At 46.0% G+C, this 24,950-nt stretch overlaps 1 protein-coding gene across 1 annotated transcript in view; it reads right to left on the bottom strand.

Moving 5' to 3' along the window:
* Positions 1 to 24,950, bottom strand: part of LOC311133294 (disco-interacting protein 2 homolog B-A-like) — a gene marked incomplete at both ends in the record, with an annotated part of 87,234 nt that overhangs the window by 26,493 nt on the left and 35,791 nt on the right. The window contains 5 exons of the mRNA XM_084166782.1: positions 1,425 to 1,574; positions 1,672 to 2,037; positions 2,196 to 2,321; positions 4,870 to 5,049; positions 14,096 to 14,167. Of these exons, the coding sequence (XP_084022908.1) occupies positions 1,425 to 1,574; positions 1,672 to 2,037; positions 2,196 to 2,321; positions 4,870 to 5,049; positions 14,096 to 14,167 (894 nt within the window). The remainder of the gene's footprint in view (positions 1 to 1,424; positions 1,575 to 1,671; positions 2,038 to 2,195; positions 2,322 to 4,869; positions 5,050 to 14,095; positions 14,168 to 24,950) is intronic.

Here is a 24,950-nt window from a genome sequence, read left to right as displayed (position 1 = left end):
CAAGATGACGGTCAATCAACCTCGGTCTGGGGCTCCATGCAAGATCTCACCTCGTGGGGCATCAATTATCATGAGGAAGGTGAGGGATCAGCCCAGAACTACACGGCAGGACCTGGTCAATGACCTGAAGAGAGCTGGGACCACAGTCTCAAAGAAAACCATTAGTAACACACTACGCCGTCATGGATTAAAATCCTGCAGCGCACGCAAGGTCCCCCTGCTCAAGCCAGCACATGTCCAGGCCCGTCTGAAGTTTGCCAATGACCATCTGGATGATCCAGAGGAGGAATGGGAGAAGGTCATGTGGTCTGATGAGACAAAAATAGAGCTTTTTGGTCTAAACTCCACTCGCTGTGTTTGGAGGAAGAAGAAGGATGAGTACAACCCCAAGAACACCATCCCAACCGTGAAGCATGGAGGTGGAAACATCATTCTTTGGGGATGCTTTTCTGCAAAAGGGACAGGACGACTGCACCGTATTGAGGGGAGGATGGATGGGGCCATGTATCGCGAGATCTTGGCCAACAACTTCCTTCCCTCAGTAAGAGCATTGAAGATGGGTCGTGGCTGGGTCTTCCAGCATGACAACGACCCGAAACACACAGCCAGGGCAACTAAGGAGTGGCTCCGTAAGAAGCATCTCAAGGTCCTGGAGTGGCCTAGCCAGTCTCCAGACCTGAACCAAAGGAAAATCTTTGGAGGGAGCTGAAAGTCCTTATTGCCCAGCGACAGCCCCGAAACCTGAAGGATCTGGAGAAGGTCTGTATGGAGGAGTGGGCCAAAATCCCTGCTGCAGTGTGTGCAAACCTGGTCAAGACCTACAGGAAACGTATGATCTCTGTAATTGCAAACAAAGGTTTCTGTACCAAATATTAAGTTCTGCTTTTCTGATGTATCAAATACTTATGTCATGCAATAAAATGCAAATTAATTACTTAAAAATCATTCAATGTGATTTTCTGGATTTTTGTTTTAGATTCCGTCTCTCACAGTTGAAGTGTACCTATGATAAAAATTACAGATCTCTACATGCTTTGTAAGTAGGAAAACCTGCAAAATCGGCATTGTATCAAATACTTGTTCTCCCCACTGTATATATATATATATATATAACACCACTAGTTCATGACATGTGTTACCTCTTCTGTTACCTATTGCCAGTCAAAATAACATGTGACAGTGTGGAAAAAGACCAGAAGAAAAGAAAGCAACATGGTTTGGTTAATGATATGGTCCAGGCGGAAATCAACATGTTATTCAAGAAAAATACTATTACTTCAAAAAGGTTAATTTCGATGGAAATGCAAAATTGTATGAGTCGATGAGGACACACACTCACAATCTCACACATACACACTTCCGTACTCCTACATGACCCATCACACACACATACACAGCGACCCTAATAAAGATGCTATTCTTACCGTCGGCTGTTTCCATCATGCTGGAGCGACTCTGTCCGCGGCTCATCCCCCGGACCACGGGAGGGTTGTTGGGTCGGTCCACCTGAGAGAAGCCCCTGGCCTGGGGGGCCGCTGTTGTCACGTCTGGGGGGGCGCTGTTCTCTGAGGGACCTGGGAGGAAGACAGGGTCATTTTATCTGCTCAGTTAACCTTATATAGGGATACAGGTCATGGCATTCTAGTGTCGTGGTCATGAGGACATTCTTACCGATGCGTGCGTGAGCCAGCATGTCAGCTATGACTGGATGCTGTGACTGTGACTGGGGCTGATACTGGGGCTGATATTGGGGCTGATACTGGGGCTGATACTGGGGCTGATACTGGGGCTGATACTGGGGCTGGGCTTGGGGCTGGGGCTGGGATGGTTGAGGCTGGGGCTTGCCCTCTCCGTGGGACAGGGTGGAGGAAGCAGAGGAGGAGGTGGACGAGCCCTGGACAGAGCGGTTGATCCAGGAGTCAGGGCTCTGCAGACTGGGGGGCTGCAGCAGAGCGGGAGGGTCCGGAGCCCCCAAATTGTCCCCCACTGACGACTGCCTCAGCATAGCACCCTCATCCTCTGAAGCTGACGACGAGTCTGAGATAGGAGAAAGCGTAAGAGAGATGGAGAGAATTAGAAAGAGAGAGTGTGACATTAGGATTAAACTCTATAGTACTAACAATAAAGCTTACTTAGGCTGTTCCTTAGGAAATAGAAGCAGTCAGGCTGATTTGAGGGGGTCAGTCCTACGCTACCTGGTGGGGTGCAGTTGATGACGGGCGACTGGATGTAGGTGGAGCGGCGTTTGGTGGGCATCGGCAGTGCCATCTTCTCCTCCTTGTGTTTGGCCAACGCAGCCTGCACCGTTTCTGTGTGGATATCTGAGGCAGAGCGAGAGAGAGAGAGAGCGAGAGCAAGAGCGAGATTCCCCTTTAGAATTTGGATGATCGGATAGGGATGGAGAGGAAGAACTTGAACATGAGAACACCCACGGATAAACTGCCCATGACGGAGACCTTTCAATAATCATTATTCTATAGATATTGATGCATAAAGATAATCAGCACAGTAAAAGCTGAAGTGATGTTTGACTTTTAACCATCAGAGGAGAAGAGACGCCAGTTAGGTCCTGCTGTAACAGGAAACCACTGTTTGTGTGCTGGAGAGAGAGGGGCTATTACCATCCTCACCCATCCCTTACCTTCAGAAAGTATTCACAGCACACCCCTTGACGTTTTGGAATACTTATCTAATCAAGATATATTAGGGTTTTATTTTTCATCTATGTTTTACAACTGTTCAAATGTTTCTTACACTTTGACATTAGAGTATTTTGTGTAGCTCATTTACAAAAAATAACAATTAAATCAATTTTAATCCCACTTTGTAACAACAAAATGTGGAAAAAGTCAGGGGTGTGAATACTTTCTGAAGGCACTGTACATACACACATGCACACACCCACCCCCCACACAGGCACACGCACGCACACACACACACAGGCACACGCACACACACACACACACACACAGAGGAATCATGTGCAGAAGACACACAAGCACTTTCATGAGAGACACAATCAGAATACATAGGCTACATGTAAGAAAATCTACATAAACCATCATCAAAAACAACTCTTTGCATAACCAACACTATAGAATGTCATAAGATAACATTTGATTCTTCTAAAAATAGACTGCTATTCTGTTTCCATTCTTCCCATATGCTGCATGCACAATCATTCATCGCCATAGAAACATGAGAGAATGACCATCACACATGTCTGAGAGGCCAAGAGGCGTCTCCATTGATATAGGTGAGGTTGCCGGGTGTTAAGATGTTAACATTGTAACGCGTCTCTCCTCCACCTCTCCGGCCCCACACGGCAACCAACAAATGAACAGCAGAGACTACACACATACACTAGAAGCACCTAGCAACACACACACTGGCTGTTACCTTCCACACACCCATGTAAACACATGTAGGCTACAAACACGTGAACAGAACAAGCCCTTCTGGATCTAAACATCCATCATATCGCTGACACCTAATTCTACATCTCTCTGTCCTCTTGCCCACACCCTTGCTGTCTTCCTTTCTCTGTATATCTCCTCCCTCCATCTCTCCCTCTTCCCCCCCTCCCCTCTCTCTCAATGAGACTGAAGTGTCAGAAGGTTCATCATAAGGAGGACTAAACCACCCAGACCTGCTTCTCCCTGACCCCTCTCTTTATCCCTCCTCTCTATCCCTCCTCTCTATTTCTCTGTAATAGAACAGTGTTTTCCTCAATCCTCTTCAGTTCTTCTCCATTGTCCCTGCAGCCTGTGTTTCCTCCTGACTACCAGCTACCACTCCCTTTCCCTTGTTCCCAATCCTTCTTCACTTTGCCCAAAATGCAGTCGGACTTCCAGCAAGATCCCCGGAGATCCCTTCACATATCAAATGGAACTTGAAGAAAACGTTCATGCAGTTCTCTCTATCTGGTCAGCCATCCTATAGGATCCAATAGATCACACACAATGGTAGTCCTTCAGCCCCTCCGGCACATCAGACTGGCATTGATTTAGTGTGTGTGTGTGTGTGTGTGTGTGTGTGTGTGTGTGTGTGTGTGTGTGTGTCACGTGAGAGGCGAGACCAGTCTGATGCAGAGGCTGTCCAGACAGGGAAGGGAGGAGACGGAAGTGGAAGGAGAGAGAAACGGTAGAGCATGAAGCTGCCTAGAGGGAGGATACATTTACACTGTGTGCACCTCTAGTAACACAGACAGACAGACAGACAGACAGACAGACAGACAGACAGACAGACAGACAGACAGACAGACAGAGACAGACAGACAGGGAGCGAGAGAAAGAGAAAGAAAGAGAGAAGGTGGACAGAAAAATACTCTCATAGACTTCCCTGCAATCCTCAGTTCTTTCATGTCTTTTCAACCATCTAAAGATCCATTCTAACACTCCTTCCCTGCACTCTTTAGAATCTACAATCGAATTCTATGGTTCTGAGTTCATCATCCTGTTTAGTATTCCCCCTGCTCTCTCCACAGCCAAGCACATTGCCAAGCCGTGACATCACTCTGGACTCCCCTGTAGAGGCTGAACACTGTAAGGAGTATAGGGACTTTCCTTTCTCCACAACCCAACAGGACACACAGACACATGACCTCAAACAGTATTCACACTCCAACACACAAACGCAAAGCGGTGCTTCCCTTTTATTGTTCTATTTGAGACAATTATGGGATTACGAGATTCCGCTTCAAACCAGATTAGACCAAAAAATGACCGAAATTAAAGAACATACTGAGAGAATAGACCAAACCTAACATGAATGAAAAACTCAACATTTTTGCCTATGACTGGATTTCCTTAGGTGACTAAGTGTCAATTGAAAACATAAACTTATGTAAGGAGAGAAGTTGTTGCTCACCTGATCGGTATCGGTCATCCCTGGTCCCTCCGCTGCGGTGTGGTCGTCGGGAGCGACGATCACGGTAGCGAGAGGAGGAGCTGGGGGGAGGAGCCTGTGTGTGAGCATTGACATGGGTGGAGCCAGAGCCGTTGCTAGGACCAGGAGCCTGCGCTTCGTAGGCAGGGGGGGGAGGTTCCACTGGGGAGCACAAAATAATTAAGTAGATGATTAGGAGATCACAAGACAGTAAACAAAGTACATAGTATATAGTAGCTCATGTTCCACAGAGTACATGTATAGAGATGTGGCTATGTCCTTTCCATGGATACAGACAGAAAGGGCTCAGAACTATCCACGCTTTCAGTTCTTCCCTTGACCCTTGACCTGACTAGGCCTGTGGCAGTCATGAAAATTTGTCAGCCGGTGATTGTCAAGCAAATAACTGCCGGTCTCACGGTAATTGACCGTTAATTAACATAAACACATTTAGCATCTCCAGGCCTCCATGCATAGCCTACAAGCCACTGATGCAGATCTTTGGAACATCTACATTTTAACAAGTCTAATAAATCCATTTAATATAGCCTACACCATCACAATAAATCCATTATTTATTTTAGACAGGTATGAAAAAACATGATATGAAGAAAATGTAGTCTATTTCAGAAGAACAGAATAGCATATTCTGAGTCGTCCTTACAGTATGTTAGGCCCTGATCTGGCTATGCCATATGGCTGTGAGCTACACTAGTTCATTTAGCAGACAAGATTTGCTTAGAATTCCATGTCATTATTTTATATTATTTTATAGTATGAAGAACACAATTGAACAAAGCTGAATAAAACAGAAAATATATTTTCTCCAAAACAATTTGAGGGAGTGCGCACATGCAGCTATTCTGTGTTGAGCGGTTAACAAAGAAACATTACTCTTACTGAATTTCCATGTGGGCGAGGATATTGGAAATTTAATCAAAGCCTATTGGATGATAATTTATTTATAATTAGAACAAAGGAATTTATAACTGACTTTTTCAAACATAACATTGTCACGATCGTCTAAAACAAGAGACCAAGGCGCAGCGTTGCGAGTGAACATGATGACTTTTAATTAGAAAAGCACGTCAATACAAAACAAAAGACGAAAGTGAAGTCCAACAGTAACAAAGACTAAACTTGGAACAAAAACCCACAATTCCCACAGGAAAACATTTAGATTAAATATGGCTCCCAATCAGAGATAACGAGCCGACAGCTGACACTCGTTACCTCCGATTGGGAGTCATAGACGTGATAGAAATACACCCACAGAAATGCAAACATAGAAATACAACCAAAACCCCACAAAACAAAATACACCCTGGCTCAAATACAAAAGTCCCAGAGCCAGAGTGTCACAGTACCCCCCCCTAAAGGTGCGCACTCCGGGCGCACCAGCATACAGTCTAGGGGAGGGTCTGGGTGGGCGTCTGTCCACGGTGGCGGTTCTGGCCCTGGTCGTGGTCCCCACCCCACCTTAGTCACTATCCGCCTCCGTAGCCTCCTCCACATGACCACCCCCCAACTAAACCCCACTGGATTAAGGGGCGGCACCGGACTAAAGGGCAGCACCGGACTAAGGGGCAGCACCGGACTAAGGGGCAGTACCGGACTAAGGGGCAGCACCAGGATAAGGGGCAGCACCGGGCTAAGGGACAGCACCGGACTCACTGGCGGATCCTGGCTGGCTGGCTCTGGCGGGTCCTGGCTGGACGGCTCTGGCGGATCCTGGCTGGACGGCTCATGGCTGGCTGAAGGATCTGGCTGCTCATGGCTGGCTGACGGATCTGGCTGCTCATGGCTGGCTGACGGATCTGGCTGCTCATGGCTGGCCGACGGATCTGGCTGCTCATGGCTGGCCGACGGATCTGGCTGCTCATGGCTGGCCGACGGATCTGGCTGCTCATGGCTGGCCGACGGATCTGGCTGCTCATGGCTGGCCGACGGATCTGGCTGCTCATGGCTGGCTGAAGGATCTGGCTGCTCATGGCTGGCTGACGGATCTGGCTGCTCATGGCTGGCTGACGGATCTGGCTGCTCATGGCTGGCTGACGGATCTGGCTGCTCATGGCTGGCTGACGGATCTGGCTGCTCATGGCTGGCTGACGGATCTGGCTGCTCATGGCTGGCTGACGGATCTGGCTGCTCATGGCTGGCTGACGGATCTGGCTGCTCATGGCTGGCGGAAGGCTCTGGCTGATCCTGTCTGGCGGAAGGCTCTGGCTGATCCTGTCTGGCGGAAGACTCTAGCGGCTCCGGTCTGGCGGACGGCTCTGAAGGCTCATGGCAGACGGGCGGCTTAAGCGCCTTTGGGCAGACGGGCAGTTCAGGCCCCGTTGGGCAGACGGCAGACTCTGGCCGTCTGAGGCGCACCGTAGGCCTGGTGCGTGGTGCCGGAACTGGAGGTACCGGGCTGAGGACACGCATCTCAGGGCTAGTGCGGGGAGCAGCAACAGGACGCACAGGACTCGGGGAACACACAGGAGGCTTGGTGCGTGGTGTAGGCACTGGTGGTACTGGGCTGGAGCGGGGAGGTGGCGCCGGAAATACCGGACCGTGCAGGCTTACTGGCCCCCTTGAGCACTGAGCCTGCCCAACCTTACCCGGGTTGATGCTCCCCGTCGCCCGACCAGTACGGGGAGGTGGAATAACCCGCACCGGCCTATGTGGGCGAACCGGGAACACCATGCGTAAGGCTGGTGCCATGTACGCCGGCCCGAGAAGACGCACTGGTGGCCTGATGCGTTGGGCCGGCTTCATGACATTCGGCTCAACGCTCAATCTAGCCCGGCCGATACGTGGAGCTGGAATGTACCGAACCGGGCTATGCCTGCGTACAGGAGACACCATGCGCTCTACTGCGTAACACGGTGTCTGCCCGTACTCTCGCTCTCCACGGTAAGTCCAGGGAGTAGGCGCAGGTCTCCTACCTGACTTCGCCACACTCCCTTTTAGCCCCCCCCCAAGAAATTTTTGGGTAGTACCCACGGGCTTCCAGCCTTGACTCCGTGCTGCCTCCTCATACCGCCTCCTCTCGGCTTTAGCTGCCTCCAGCTCTTCACGAGGGCGGCGATATTCTCCCGGTTGTGCCCAAGGACCCTTTCCAGCCAGTATCTCCTCCCATGTCCATGAATCCTTTGGAGCTGGGTCCTGTTGCCGCTTGACACGCTGCTTGGTCCTCTTATGGTGGGTTTTTCTGTCACGATCGTCTAAAACAGGAGACCAAGGCGCAGCGTTGCGAGTGAACATGATGACTTTTAATTAGAAAAGCACGTCAATACAAAACAAAAGACGAAAGTGAAGTCCAACAGTAACAAAGACTAAACTTGGAACAAAAACCCACAATTCCCACAGGAAAACATTTAGATTAAATATGGCTCCCAATCAGAGATAACGAGCCGACAGCTGACACTCGTTACCTCCGATTGGGAGTCATAGACGTGATAGAAATACACCCACAGAAATGCAAACATAGAAATACAACCAAAACCCCACAACACAAAATACACCCTGGCTCAAATACAAAAGTCCCAGAGCCAGAGTGTCACAAACATAGGTACAGCAAATCCACTTATTGTATGGGACACCTTTAAATGTGCCTTTAGAGGCCATGCAATTCAGTACTCATCTCGAAAACAAAAGCAATTTAGGTCAAAAGAGTTTATACTAACAAAGGAAATAGAAAGTCTAACAGAACAGATAGATGGCAATAAAAACTGTAACATAGAGGCTCAGAATAAATTAGAGGAAAAACAAAAAGAAATGGAGAAACTTATTCAAGAAAGATCAAGTGTAATATATTATAAAAAATAAAGCAAACTGGATGGAATATGGGGAAAAATGCACAAAATTCTTTTTTAATCTTCAACATAGGAATCCTACCAAAAATAACTTAATGAAACTGGTTACAATTGACGGAGTCACCCATGATTCACCAAATGATATTTTGAAGGAGGAAACAAAGTACTTTAAGCATATGTTTTCTTTTCAGTCGCATCCATCTCCTCTAACTGAAGCTAATTGTAGAGATTTTTTTTCTATTGATAATGTAAAATTAACAGCCATACAGAAAGACTCATGTGAAGGTGAAATTACAGAGGAGGAACTTCTGGATGCAATTAAAGATTTTAAGTCCAGGAAAACTCCAGGGTTGGATGGCATACCAGTCAAGGTATACCAAACCTTGTTTGATATACTAAGAGGACCCTTATTAGCATGTTTTAACCACTCCTATGTAAATGGTAGATTATCTGACACTCAAGAAGAAGGTCTGATCTCATTATTACTGAAACAGGATACAAGTGGAAAATATAAAGATCCAGTCCATTTAAATAATTGGAAGCCCCTTACACTTCAGTGTTGTGATGCTAAAATTCTAGCAAAATGTATAGCGCATAGAATTAAAAAGGTATTGTCGGATATTATTCATTCTAATCAGACAGGTTTTTTACATGGAAGATACATTGGAGATAATATAAGGCAAGTATTGGAAACAATAGAACACTATGGGAAATATGGGAAACCAGGCCTGCTATTCATAGCAGACTTCGAAAAGGCATTTGATAAAGTACGACTGGGGTTTATACAGTGGGGGAAAAAAGTATTTAGTCAGCCACCAATTGTGCAAGTTCTCCCACTTAAAAAGATGAGAGAGACCTGTAATTTTCATCATAGGTACACGTCAACTATGACAGACAAATTGAGGAAAGAAAATCCAGAAAATCACATTGTAGGATTTTTTATGAATTTATTTGCAAATTATGGTGGAAAATAAGTATTTGGTCACCTACAAACAAGCAAGATTTCTGGCTCTCACAGACCTGTAACTTCTTCTTTAAGAGGCTCCTCTGTCCTCCACTCGTTACCTGTATTAATGGCACCTGTTTGAACTTGTTATCAGTATAAAAGACACCTGTCCACAACCTCAAACAGTCACACTCCAAACTCCACTATGGCCAAGAACAAAGAGCTGTCAAAGGACACCAGAAACAAAATTGTAGACCTGCACCAGGCTGGGAAGACTGAATCTGCAATAGGTAAGCAGCTTGGTTTGAAGAAATCATCTGTGGGAGCAATTATTAGGAAATGGAAGACATACAAGACCACTGATAATCTCCCTCGATCTGGGGCTCCACGCAAGATCTCACCCCGTGGGGTCAAAATGATCACAAGAACGGTGAGCAAAAATCCCAGAACCACACGGGGGGACCTAGTGAATGACATGCAGAGAGCTGGGACCAAAGTAACAAAGCCTACCATCAGTAACACACTACGCCGCCAGGGACTCAAATCCTGCAGTGCCAGACGTGTCCCCCTGCTTAAGCTAGTACATGTCCAGGCCCGTCTGAAGTTTGCTAGAGTGCATTTGGATGATCCAGAAGAGGATTGGGAGAATGTCATATGGTCAGATGAAACCAAAATAGAACATTTTGGTAAAAACTCAACTCGTGGTGTTTGGAGGACAAAGAATGCTGAGTTGCATCCAAAGAACACCATACCTACTGTGAAGCATGGGGGTGGAAACATCATGCTTTGGGGCTGTTTTTCTGCAAAGGGACCAGGACGACTGATCCGTGTAAAGGAAAGAATGAATGGGGCCATGTATCGTAAGATTTTGAGTGAAAACCTCCTTCCATCAGCAAGGGCATTGAAGATGAAACGTGGCTGGGTCTTATAGCATGACAATGATCCTAAACACACCGCCTGGGCAATGAAGGAGTGGCTTCGTAAGAAGCATTTCAAGGTCCTGGAGTGGCCTAGCCAGTCTCCAGATCTCAACCCCATAGAAAATAGGTGTAAAATAGTAAATAATGGCTATTTCTCAGAAAGTATTAAACTGTCAAGAGGAGTGAAACAAGGTTGTCCACTATCGGCATATCTATTTATTGTGGCCATCGAGATGTTAGCTATTAAAATCAGATCCAATAATAATATCAGAGGATTAGAAATCCAGGGCTTAAAAACAAAGGTGTCATTGTATGCTGATGATTCATGTTTTCTTTTAAATCCACAACTAGAATCCCTCCACAGCCTCATAGAGGATCTAGATACATTTTCTAACCTCTCTGGATTACAACTAAATTATGACAAATGTACTATATTACGTATTGGATCACTAAAAAAAAAATATTTTACATTACCATGTAGTTTACCAATAAAATGGTCTGATGGTGATGTGGATATACTCGGAATACATATCCCAAAGGAAATAAATGATCTCACTTCAAATAATTTTAATAGAAAGTTAGCAAAAATAGATAAGATCTTGCTACCATGGAAAGGTAAATACCTGTCAATTTGTGGAAAAATCACCCTAATTAACTCTTTAGTATTATCCCAGTTTACCTATTTGCTTATGGTCTTGCCTACACCTAGCGAACAGTTTTTTAAATTATATTAGAAAAAAATATTCAATTTTATTTGGAACGGCAAGCCAGACAAAATTAAAAGGGCCTATTTATATAATGAATATGAATTCGGAGGACAGAAATTATTAAATATTAAAGCATTAGACCTATCACTAAAAGCTTCAGTCATACAAAAGTTATACTTAAATCCGAACTGGTTCTCAAGCAAATTAGTAAGATTGTCTCACGCAATGTTCAAGAATGGCCTTTTTCCCTTTATTCAGATTACAACCACTCATGTTCAGTTATTTGAAAAGGAAATCATCTCGCAAATATCACTATTTCTAAAACAAGCCATAGAAAGTTGGTTGCAATTTCAATTTAATCCTCCAGAAACGACAGAACAAATAATGCAACAAATATTGTGGTTAAATTCAAATATACTAATTGACAAAAAACCTTTATTTTTTGACAGAATGTTTAAAAAAGGTATAATCTTCGTAAATGATATCATCGGTAGGACTGGTGGAGTTATGTCGCACATGCAGCTAACAAAAACATGTCTGCTCTACCCAAAATTACAACCAAATAATTGCAGCCTTACCGCAAAAGTGGAAGAGGAAAGTGGAAGGGGGAGAAAGTAAGGAACTTGTCTGTCGGCCTTGCATTAAAGAACATAATTGAAAACTGTGATAAATAAAAAAGTATATCAGTTTCATTTGAGGACCAAAGGATTTACAGCCGTCCCATATAGATTGCAAAATAGTTGGGAAGAGATTTTTGACGTACCGATCCCATGGCATAGTGTTTATGAACTGACATGTAAAACGACACCGGATTCAAAAATTAGAATCTTTCAATTTAAATTATTATATAAAATTCTTGCTACCAATAGAATGTTATTTATATGGGGGATACAATCTTCCCAGCTTTGCAGATTTTGCTGTGAAGAGACAGAATCATTAGATCATTTGTTTTGGTTCTGTCCATTTGTAGCTTGTTTTTGGACACAGGTCCAGGAATGGCTAAAGGATTGCAATATTTACCTGAAGCTAACCCTGCAGATAGCACTACTGGGTGATCTGAAAAGTCAGTCAATCGATCAATAATATAATAATACTTTTAGCAAAAATGTTTATTTTTAATTCACAATCTGTAGAAGCAATGAGAATAGAAAGGTTCAGAACTTTTGTAAAACATCACAGTACGGTTGAAATATATATGGCAAATAGAAATCCTATATGGATGGTGTTACGAGATAGATGGGAGATATTTAATGGAGTTGAAGGATGGGACTAATAACAAATAACAACAAATAATAACAAGATAATTAATAATGTAAGCATACTGTGTCCATAATAAGTATATAGGTTGTATGTTGGGAGCTTTTGGGAAAGAGCACAGTTAGAAAGATATGGCATATAGAAGCAAACCGGATGGACATCATGAAAATGATCGGAGAGGTTGAGAGTAGAAGAAGTTCAGGAGCAAAAACAAATAAAATAGAATTATTGTAAAATTGACTGTGTCCATAAGGTGTAGATAGTAAGTATAGGCTGGAAGTAGAGGCCTGGGCATTGTTGTTCACTAATTTACCCCAAGTAGGGAAAGGATGGCGGGGTTGAAAAGTAATAAAGGGGAGTATATATATAAAAAACATGGGGGATTGGAAGTGATGCAGACAATTACATTGATGGAAGTTACAATCTATCTATAGCCGACAGACAAATTTTTTTTTTAAAGCAACAGGTCCTCCTATATGTTTAATTTAGAGTTATTTATGCACATATTGAATATATTGGAAGAACTACCAATTAACTTTTCGTCAGCCAACAAGATGAGTAGGCCTAACGAACAGCAAAAGCACTAGCCTATGTCCATTTACTATCCCCCATAGTACAAAAGTTGACATATTCTATTCTGTACGAGAAATAAATAATCAAGCAGAGTCTGGGACAGTTGTGGGAGGCGATAGATCCCAAATGAATACAACCACTAGCGTTAAAAAAACGTTTAAAAGCAATGAGGCTGATGCAACAGATCAGAACATTTAGCTTAAAATGTTGATAAACTAGTACCAGGCAGTTGGCACGTTTGGTAGGCTACTAATGACAATCAGCAGCATCAGAGCTTGGAGAAGACTAACTACCATGACTAAACGGTCACGTGAAATTTGACTGCCATCATGACTCGTGACCTCCGGTGTGGTTGTAATACGGTCACCGTAACAGCCCTAGACCTGACGTCTATGTGACCAAGTCAGTAAGTGATGCTATGTTACATCACATGATGAAGAGTATTGCAGCCTCTCAAATAGAGATTCCTAATCAACTCAAGAGAAATCATCCTATAATCTGATACAATCTTACAAAATGTCATTAGGTTCTACATGTGCTTTTACAACATAAAATATTTTCATAAATGTTTTAAAGATGTTTATAAAAGGATTGCGTCTAACCATAACAGCTCATCAAGACATTGTAAACATGGGAGCAGCTTTAGTAATTCCCGAGAATAGCTGATATTTACAGACAATCGTTAGTGGGCTAATAAAGAGGGAAGTGGTGCCTGGCTGTCAGGAGAGGATAATGGTCTTTCTCTGAACTGGACTGGAGGAAAGACTGGATAAACTGTAGTGACCGGAGCTACCACTGAGAGGAAGCAGTGAGCACCAAACAGCTATGACCATGAACATCATGATGATTTTTGTAAATAAACTAAAACCAAACAAAAACAGTAGTTGGATATGAAAGGTATGTTCTCATAGGCCTAAGTGTCACATGGCTCAAATTCTATGAGTGGGAAAAGAGGAGATTTTTTTTAAATCCAGGATAAGAGGATAGGTCAATGTTTCTTACCTGGTGTTTGAATGAAGAAGGGAAGCAGAAGTTTAGTCTTTTTCTTCTCATATCCCTTCTGAGTGATATCACCTGAGAAAGAAGAGAGCGATGTTTACTATTGTGTTCAAACAATCACAACATGCAACACACACAATACTAGATCTGCAGGCAGTACACATACATACAGTGCCTAGCAAAAGTATTCATCCCCCTTGGCATTTTTCCTATTTTGTTGCATTAGAACCTGTCATTTAAATAGTTTTATTTGGATTTCATGTAATGGACATACACAAAATAGTCCAAATTGGTGAAGTGAAATGAAAAAAATACTTTGTTTCAAAAATTGCCCCTAAATAAGATCTGGTGCAACCAATTCCCTTCAGAAGTCACATAATTAGTTAAATAAACTCCACCTGCGTGCAATCTATGTCACATGAGCTCAGTATATATACACCTGTTCAGAAAGGCCCCAGAGTCTGCAACACCACTAAGCAAGGGGCACCACCAAGCAAGCGGCACCACCAAGCAAGCGGCACCATGAAGACCAAGGAGTTCTCCAAACAGGTCAGGGACAAAGTTGTGGAGGAGTACAGATCAGGGTTGGGTTATAAAAAAATATCAGTAACTTTTAACATCCCATGGACCACCATTAAATCCATTATAAAAAAATGGAAAGAATATGGCACCACAACAAACCTGCCAAGAGAGGGCCGCCCACCAAACTCACGGACCAGGCAAGGAGGGCATTAATCAGAGAGGCAACAAAGAGACCAAAGATAACCCTGAAGGAGATGCAAAACTCCACAGCGGAGATTGGAGTATCTGTCCATAGGACCACTTTAAGCCGTACACTCCACAGAGCTGGGCTTTACGGAAGAGTGGCCAGAAAAAACATTTGGTGTTCGCCAAAAGGCATGTGGGAGACTCGCCAAACATATGGAAGAAGGTACTCTCGTCAGATGAGACTAAAATTGAGCTTTTCGGCCATCAAGGAAAACGCTATGTCTGGCGCAAACCCAACACCTCTCATCACCCCGAGAACACCATCCCCACAGTGAAGCATGGTGGTGGCAGCATCATGCTGTGGGGATGTTTTTCATCGGCAGGGACTGGGAAACTGGTCAAAATTGAAGGAATGATGGATGGCGCTGAATACAGGGAAATTCTTGAGGGAAACCTGTTTGTCTTCCAGAGATTTGAGACTGGGACGGCGGTTCACCTTCCAGCAGGACAATGACCCTAAGCATATTGCTAAAGCGACACTCGAGTGGTTTAAGGGGAAACATTTAAATGTCTTGGAATGGCCTAGTCAAAGCCCAGACCTCAATCCAATTGAGAATATGTGGTATGACTTAAAGATTGCTGTACACCAGCGGAACCCATCCAACTTGAAGGAGCTGGAGTAGTTTTGCCTTGAAGAATGGGCATAAAAATCCCAGCGACTAGATGTACCAAGCTTATAGACACACCCCAAGAGACTTGCAGCTGTAATTGCTGCAAATAGTGGGTCTACAAAGTATTGACTTTGGGGGGTGAATAGTTATGCACACTCAAGTTGTCTGTTTTTTTGTCTTATTTCTTGTTTGTTTCACAAAAAAAATTATTTTGCAACTTCAAAGTGGTAGGCATGTTGTGTAAATCAAATGACACAAACCCCCCCAAAAATCTATTTTAATTCCAGGTTGTAAGGCAACAAAGTAGGAAAAATGCCATGGGGGGTGAATCCTTTCGCAAGCCACTGTTCAGTTCCTTCAGAAAGTATTCACACCCTTTGACTTATTCCACATTTTTATGTGTTACAAAGTGGAATTAAAATGATTTAATTCATAGTGGTAGAAACATTCTAACTTCTTTTTAAATTAATGTAAAATAAAACACTAATATATTTTGATTAGATACACTATATATACAAAAGTATTTGGACATCCCTTCAATTTAGTGGATTCGGCTATTTCAGCCACATCCGTTGCTGACAGGTGTATAAAATCGAGCACACAGCCATGCAGTCTCCATACATAAAAATTGACAGTAGAATGGCCTTCCTGAAGAGCTCAGTGACTTTCACTGTGGCACCGTCATACGATGCCACCTTTCCAACAAGTGCTGTTATTGTGATGTGGAAACGTCTAGGAGCAACAACGGCTCAGCCGCGAAGTGGTAGGCCACACAAGCGCACAGAACGGGACCGCTGAGTGCTAAAGCGCGTAGCGCGTAAAAATTGTCTGTCTTCGGTTGCAACACTCACTACCGAGTTCCAAACTGCCTCTGGAAGCAACATGGCCGAGCAGCCGCACACAAGCCTAAGCTCACCATGCGCAATGCCAAGCGTCGGCTGGAGTGGTGTAAAGCTCGCCACCATTGGACTCTGGAGCAGTGGAAACGCCTTCTCTGGAGTGATGAATCACGCCTCACCATCTGGCAGTCAGACGGACAAATCTGGGTTTGGCGGATGCCAGGAGAATGCTACCAGCCCCAATGCATAGTGCCAACTGTAAAGTTTGGTGGAGGAGGAATAATGGTCTGGGGCTGTTTTCATGGTTCAGGCTAGGCCCCTTAGTTAGGTACAGTGAAGGGAAATCTTAACACTACAGCATACAATTACATTCTAGACAATTTTGTGCTTCCAACTTTGTGGCAACAGTTTGGGGAAGGCCCTTTCCTGTTTCAGCAATGCCCCTGTGCACAAAGCGAGGTCCATACAGAAATGTTTTGTCAAGATCGGTGTGGAAGAACTTGACTGGCCTGCAGAGCCCTGACCTCAACCCCGTCGAACACCTTTGGGTTGAAATGGAATGCCAACTGCGAGCCAGGCCTAATCGCCCAACATCAGTGCCCGTCCTCACTAACGCTCTTCTGGTTGAATGGAAGCAAGTCCCTGCAGCAATGTTCCAACATCTAGTGGAAAGCCTTCCCAGAAGAGTTGGAGGCTGTTATAGCAGCAAAGGGGGGACCAACTTCATATTAATGCCCATGATTTTGGAATTAGATGTTCGACGAGCAGGTGTCCAGATACTTTTGGTCATGTAGTGTATGTATTCAACCCCCTGTTAGAATCACATGTTAGAATCAATCAATTTTATTTTATATAGCCCTTCTTACATCAGCTAATATCTCGAAGTGCTGTACAGAAACCCAGCCTAAAACCCCAAACAGCTAGTAATGCAGGTGTAGAAGCACGGTGGCTAGGAAAAACTCCCTAGAAAGGCAAAACCTAGGAAGAAACCTAGAGAGGAACCAGGCTATGAGGGGTGGCCAGTCCTCTTCTGGCTGTGCCGGGTGGAGATTATAACAGAACCATGCCAAGATGTTCAAAAATGTTCATAAGTGACAAGCATGGTCAAATAATAATCAGGAATAAATCTCAGTTGGCTTTTCATAGCCGATCATTAGAGTTTAAAACAGCAGGTCTGGGACAGGTAGGGGTTCCATAACCGCAGGCAGAACAGTTTAAACTGGAATAGCAGCAAGGCCAGGCGGACTGGGGACAGCAAGGAGTCACCACGGCCGGTAGTCCCGACGTATGGTCCTAGGGCTCAGGTCTCTCAGTTGGCTTTTCATAGCCGATCATTTAGAGTTGAAAACAGCAGGTCTGGGACAGGTAGGGGTTTCGTAGCCGCAGGCAGAACAGTTGAAACTGGAATAGCAGCAAGGCTATCACCTTTGGCAGCGATTACAGCTGTCAGTCTTTCTGGGTAAGTCTCTAAGAGCTTGGCAAACCTGGATTGTACAATATTTCCACATGATCCTTTTTAAATTATTCAAGCTCTGTCAAGTTGGTTGTTGATCACTGCTAGACAGTCATTTTCAAGTCTTGCCATAGATTTTCAAGCCGATTTAAGTCAAAACTGTAACTAGGCCACTCAGGAACATTATTATTATTTTTTTGTCATTTAGCAGACGCTCTTATCCAGAGCGACTTACAGTTAGTGAGTGCATACATGTTTATTTTCATTTTATTTTTACATACTGGTCCCCCGTGGGAAACGAACCCACAACCCTGGCGTTGCAAATGCCATGCTCTACCAACTGAGCTACACGGGACTCAATGTCATCTTGGTAAGTAACTCCAGTGTATATTTTGCCTTGCGTTTTAGGTTATTGTCCTGCTGAAAGGTGGAATTGTTTCCCAGCATCTGTTGGAAAGCAGACTCTATTCCTTTTTTTTCATCCTAAAAAACTCCCCAGTATTTGTCGATGACAAGCATACCCATAACATGATGCAGCCACCACCATGCTTGAAAATATGAAGAGTGGTACTCAGTGATGTGTTGTGTTGGATTTGCCCCAAACATAATGCTTTGCATTCGGGTCAAAAAGTTAATTTCTTTTCCACATTTTTTGTAGAATTACTTTAGTGCCTTATTGAAAACAGGATGCATGTTTTGGAATATTTTTTATTTTGTACAGGCTTCCTTCTTTTCACTCTGTCATTTAGGTTAGTATTGTGGAGTAACTACAATGTTGTTGATCCATCCTCAGTTCTCCCATCACAGCCATTTAACCCATCACAGCCATTTAACATGGTGAAATCCCTGAGCGGTTTCCTTCCTCTCCGTCTACTGAGTTAGGAAGGACCCCTTTATTTTTGTAGTGCCTGGGTGTATTGATACACTATCCAAAGTGTAATTAATAACTTCACCATGCTCAAAGGGATATTCAATGTCTGCTTTTTTTTAACCCACCTACCAATAGGTGCACTTCTATGCGAGGCATTGGAAAACCTCCCTGGTCTTTGTCGTTGAGTTTGTGCTTGAAATTCACTGCTCGACTGAGGGCCTTACAGATAATTGTATGTGTGGGGTACAGAGATGAGGTAGTCATTCAAAAATCATGTTAAACACCATTATTGCACATAGTTAGTCTATACAACGTATTATCTGACTTGTTAAGCACATTTTTACTCCTGAACTTATTTAGGCTTGCCATAACAAAGGGGTTGAATACTTATTGACTCTAGACATTTCAGCTTTACATTTTTTATTAATTTCTAAAAACATAATTCCCCTTAAACATTATGGGGTATTGTGTGTAGATCAGTGACACCAAATCTAAATTTAATCAATTTTCAATTCAGGCTGTAGCACAAGAAAATGTAGAAATATTCAAGGTGTATGAATACTTTCTGAAGACTGTATGCACCAAACCTACAATGGTCAAATAGACTCAGTTGAGCAGAAATGAGCATTTCATGACAAAATTGTAACCACTTCTTTCCAAACAACAGTGTGTTCTTTATTTACAATACAAATGCTTTACTGGCGCAACTGTGTGTTGGCTATGTGTTCATTTTGTTCACACACCCAGCTCTAGCCCTCAGAAAGGATACTGTAGTACACACACACACACAGGCAGAAACACACACTAGAATGTCCAACTTTGATGAAGAAATACTAGAATATTCCGACCAAACGCTTTGAGGATTAAAGTGTTAGTGGTTTTCTTTTCATGTCTGAATTCTTCACATCTCAAAATCTGTTTGGGAAATAAATCTACAATATTTATACTTTTTTAAGGCACTTTGATGGCAGTTCTTTTTCCACTTTTTTCCCCTGACTCTTATTCTCTGTGGATTACATAAAATAATGTAAGAACATTTGTCAACAGTATTTTCAAATAGCACCTGACAAATCGGGCAACCCATAAACCCTGAAAGTAATGGTAAAGGCAAACGGGGCTAGAAACATAATTGAACTGCCTGTAGTTGGATTCCCAATTCCCACATCAGACTTTAGCAACCCTGGTAATGATCCTCTATGCTCAACAAGGTGTGGTGTATTACCCATCTGTTCAAACACAGGCATTTTATATGTCACTCCCATTTGAGAGAGAGAGGGGGTGGAGAGAGATTAAGCAAATGAAAGGAGGAAGGAAAAGGGGAAAAGGGAAAGACAACAGAGATGACCAGAAAACAGTGATAGATTAAAGTAGCAAGCTACTAGTGTTTAGCGGCAGTGCTCTGACGGAGAAGGACATATGGAAAGACGTGAGCCGGCTGATGAGTGTTCAAATCAAATCAAATGTTATTTGCCACATGTGCCGAATACAACAGGTGTAGACCTTACAGTGAAATGCTTACTTACAAGCCCTTAAACAACAATGCAGTTTTAAGAAAAATAAGTGTAAAGTAAAAAATAGATAAGTAAAAAATAAAAAAAATAAAAAAATTAAAGAGCAGCAGTAAAATAAAATAACAGTAGGGAGGCTATATACAGGGGTTACCGGTACAGAGTCAATGTGCGGGGTCACCGGTTAGTCAAGGTAATTGAGTGTCACGTCTCCTCCCGTTGCTCCCCTCCGTAGCTCTGATTCGCCGGTCTCCTTAGCCACCGGTCTGAGCGCACCACCTCGGCAACACCGGAATGGAAACCCAACGCACCCTAATCACCTCCAGCGCACCTGCACCTCATCACCACCCCTATTTAGCCCTGGACTGTTCGGTATGATATTGTGTGTGATTGTTTAGCTTCGTGTCGTTTACTCTATCTTTGTTATTTCTCTTTATCATTGTTAAGTAAACCTTGACCTTTTTATTCCTGCGTCTGCATCCTGCCTCTTTGTATACTCAGTACTCGTCACAGAATCACACACCAAACGAAAATGGATGCAGCAGGAGTTTCCCAGTGCCTCGACCAGCACCAGCAGCAGCTTGCCCAGTTGAATGCCGCCATGCAGGAAGTGCTCCAAACTCTGCAAAATCTGCCCAGCGCTCCGGTTCCACCCCAGGGAGCGGCGAGTGCCCCCAATCCACCTGTTTCCGTACTATCACCCACTTCTGCGGGAACCCTCATCCTACCGGAGCGCTGTGACGGTAAAATCACTAAATGTAGCGGCTTCCTGCTACAGGTTTCACTTTATCTGGCGCGTCAGCCTGGGGCATATCCATCTGACCAAGCCAGGATAGCGCTGGTGATTTCGCTCCTTAAAGGAAAGGCGCTGGATTGGGCCACGGCAGTCTGGGAAGGAGAGGAGGCAGTGGCGCATCCCTACCCCACCTTCCTCGCTCGGTTCAGGGCAGTGTTTGATCATCCCACGGAGGGAAAGGACGGGGGTGAGCGTCTCCATCTACAACAGCGAGAGGGGCCCGCGTCCGAGTACGCTCTGAGCTTTCGCACGGTAGCGGCGTCTTCTGGCTGGAATGAGTGTGCTCTGCGCACTGCCTTCAGGAGAGGCTTACGGGAGGACATCAAGACGGAACTAGCATGTCGGGACGACGAGATGGACTTTGATACCCTCATCACCACGTCCATCCGTCTTGACGACATGTTGAGAGAGAGACGACGTCCCCAACACCTCCCGGAGCCTCGATGCTCACCCCATCTGAGCTATGGAAGCCGCCCTGCTTCTGAGTCCTCACCTATGGAAGTGGGCAGCACACCCTACACCACCACAGACCACAGATCTCCTGGTGGCTCCCTATCTAGGCGGTATGACTCCCGTCGCCGCTCCGTGAGTGTTACGTCAGCTCCTATCACAAAACCATTGTTTTTAGTTCCCATAACGGTGACTGGTTATTCCTTCTCTTCTATTTCTACTGCAATGATAGATTCCGGATCGGCGGGGAACCTTATAGATAGGGAGCTGGTCTCTGAATGGTGGTTGCCCACCGTGCCACTGCTATCCCAGCTACACGTCACCTCACTGTACAATAAAACCCTTGGATCAGGCACCATTACGCACGTCACTCTCCCCATCACCATTCCCACACTACTGGAGCACCACGAGGAGCTGTCAATCCACATCGTCACGTCACCCCTTCACTGGATCGTCTTGGGATTGCCCTGGCTCAGACTAAACAACCCCACCATCAATTGGAGCACCAAGAGGATCACAGCCTGGTCCACCTCATGCCGGAAGACCTGCCTGCTGGTGGTTTGTTGTTCCACATCAGTGAAGAGTCCGGAGTCCACCCTCCAGCCCAACATTCCACGTGAGTACGCAGATCTCTCCGATGTCTTCTCTTCATTAAAGGCTATGTGTCTCCCTCCTCACAGGCCCTGGGACTGCGCCAGTGTCGCATTTACCCCCTTTCCATGGCGGAGACTGAGGCCATGGAGAAGTATGTGGCAGAGACCCTGAAACAGGGGTTCATCAGACACTCTACCTCTCCTGCCTCCGCCAGCTTCTTCTTCGTGGCCAAAAAAGGGAGGACTGAGACCATGCATTGACTACAGGGGGCTGAACGCAGTCACCACCAAGTACCGGTACCCCCTCCCTCTGGTTCCGTCGGCCATCGAGCAGCTACGAGGGGCCTGGTACTTTACCAAGTTGGACCTGAGGAGTGCCTACAACCTGATCCGAATCTGGGAAGGAGACGAATGGAAGACGGCATTCAGCACTACCTCAGGCCACTATGAATACTGCATCATGCCCTACGGCCTCGCCAACGCACCTTCTGAGTTCCAGTCCTTCGTCAATGACGTGTTCCAGGAAATGCTGAGTAGACAGGTGTTGGTGTACATCGACGATATCCTGATCTACTTGGCTACGTTCGAGGAGCACGTCAGGGTCGTCCGAGCTGTCCTACTCCGCCTCCGGGAACACAGCCTGTTGGTGAAGGGGGAGAAATGCGAATTTCTCCCCCTCCTTCCTGGGATACCGGATCAGTCCTCAGGGGGTGTTCATGGAAGGAGTGAAGACGGACCAGTCAGGTCATGGCCAGTTCCCACCACCATCAAGGGCCTACAGAAATTCCTGGGCTTCGCTAATTTCTACCGGCTGAAGGAGAGGTTCACCACAGTGCCCATCCTAAAACACCCAGATCCTTCTCGTCATTTCATCCTGGAGGTGGACGCATCGGAGGAGGGCGTGGGTGCGGTCCTCTCCTAGCGGCACGGTAAGCCAGAGAAAATGTATCCCTGTGCCCTTTTCTCTAAAAAGCTTACCCCCGCAGAGAGGAACTATGGAGTTGGAGACAGGGAGCTGTTGGCGGTGGTCCTCGCTCTGGAGGAATGGAGACACTGGCTGGAGGGTGCAGTCCATCCATTCCGGATTCTTACTGACCTCCGGAATTTGGAGCACATATGGGCAGCGAAACGGATGAACTCTCGTCAAGCCAGGTGGGCTCAATTTCTCACTCGCTTCCAATTCATTCTGTCCTACCGCCCAGGATCCCAGAATGTGAAGGCCGACGCACTCTCCAGGATGCACCATACCGGAGAAAGGAAGGATCTGGGGAGTCCTATCCTGCCCTCGTCTCTCATCATTGCACCTGTCATTTGGGATGTGGACGAAGACATCCGCCTGGCGGCTCAGGAGGACCCAGCACCTGCCAACGCCCCTCCGTGGCGCGTGTATGTACCCACCAGTGTCCGTGACCGCATGCTGATCTGGGCGCACACTATCCTTACGGCAGGGCACTCTGCTATTACACGCACACTGCATTCTCTAGCCCCAAAATACTGGTGGCCCACCTTGGCTTCTGATGTCTCCCGCTATGTCAACTCCTGTTCCGTATGTGCCCAAATGAAGACACCTCAGAACGCCCCGGCAGGCAAACTAGTTCCTCTCCCATTGCCTCAGTGACCTTGGTCACACCTGTCCATAGACTTTGTCACCGACCTTCCACGTTCTGACGGCTTCACCACATTCATGGTGGTCGTAGATCGGTTCTCCAAATCATGCCGTTTTTGCCACTTACTGGTCTTCCTTCTGCTCTCCAGGTCGCTGAGGTCCTGTTCCAACAGGTCTTCCGGCATTTTGGACTTCTGGAGGACATCGTCTCGGACCGTGGCCCCCAATTCACCTCCCGAGTGTGGAAGGCTTTCCTGGAGAAGATCGGGGCCACGGCCAGCCTCACTTCCGGGTATAGGCCTCAGTCGAATGGGCAGGTGGAGCGCATGAACCAGGAGCTGGGGAGGTTTCTTCGTTTCCACTGTCAGGACCGGCAGGGTGAGTGGGCAAGGTTTCTTGCCTGGGCAGAATATGCCCAGAACTCCCTCGTTCACTCCTCCACGGGGCTCACTCCCTTCCAGTGCGTCCTGGGGTACCAGCCGGCCCTGGCCCCTTGGATACCCAGCCAGACCGATGCGCCCGCAGTGGACGAGTGGTTCCACAGGTCTGGGACGCCGCCCATGTCCATCTCCAGAGGGCCATTCGTCGGCGGAAGAACCAAGCCAACTGCCACCGCAGTGAGGCCGCTGTATTCTAGCCTGGGGATCGTGTCTGGCTGTCCACAAAAAACCTCCCTCTCCGCCTGCCCTGCAAGAAACTGAGCCCCCGGTTTGTGGGGCCATTTAAGGTCCTCCGTCGGATAAATGAGGTATCATACCGGCTGCTCCTTCCCCCTCACTACCGTGTCTCACCCACTTTTCATGTGTCTCTCCTCAGGCCGGTGGTTCCTGGTCCTCTGTCGGATGCCGTCCCCCGGGGTACGCCTCCTCCGCACCTGGACATTGACGGGAGTCCGGCGTATGCGGTGAGGGACCTGCTGGACTCCAGGTTCCGTGGGGGACACTCCATTACCTGGTGGACTGGGATGGGTATGGTCCTGAGGAAAGGAGCTGGGTTCCAGCTGGGGACGTTCTGGACCCCCAACCTAATTCGGGACTTCCACCATCGCCGCCCTGACTGGACCCGCTCCTCGTCCTCGGGGTCATCCTCCTGGCCGGCGATGTCCAGCGGCTGGAGCCGCGCGTCCGGGGGGGGGGGGTTCTGTCACATCTCCTCCCGTTGCTCCCCTCCGGCGCACTGGGACAATGCTAATAGTCCGGGTAGCCATGATTAGCTGTTCAGGAGTCTTATGGCTTGGGGGTAGAAGTTGTTAAGAAGCCTTTTGGTCCTAGACTTGGCGCTACGGTACCACTTGCCGTGCGGTAGCAGGGAGAACAGTCTATGACTATGGTGGCTGGAGTCTTTGACCATTTTTAGGGCCTTC

The sequence above is a fragment of the Coregonus lavaretus genome (genome assembly GCF_964263955.1).
Source record: "Coregonus lavaretus genome assembly, chromosome: 8".
In the NCBI taxonomy this organism is placed as follows: Eukaryota; Metazoa; Chordata; class Actinopteri; order Salmoniformes; family Salmonidae; genus Coregonus; species Coregonus lavaretus.
Note: the sequence above shows the minus strand (reverse complement) of the source record. Positions and strands in the feature narration are given on the sequence as shown.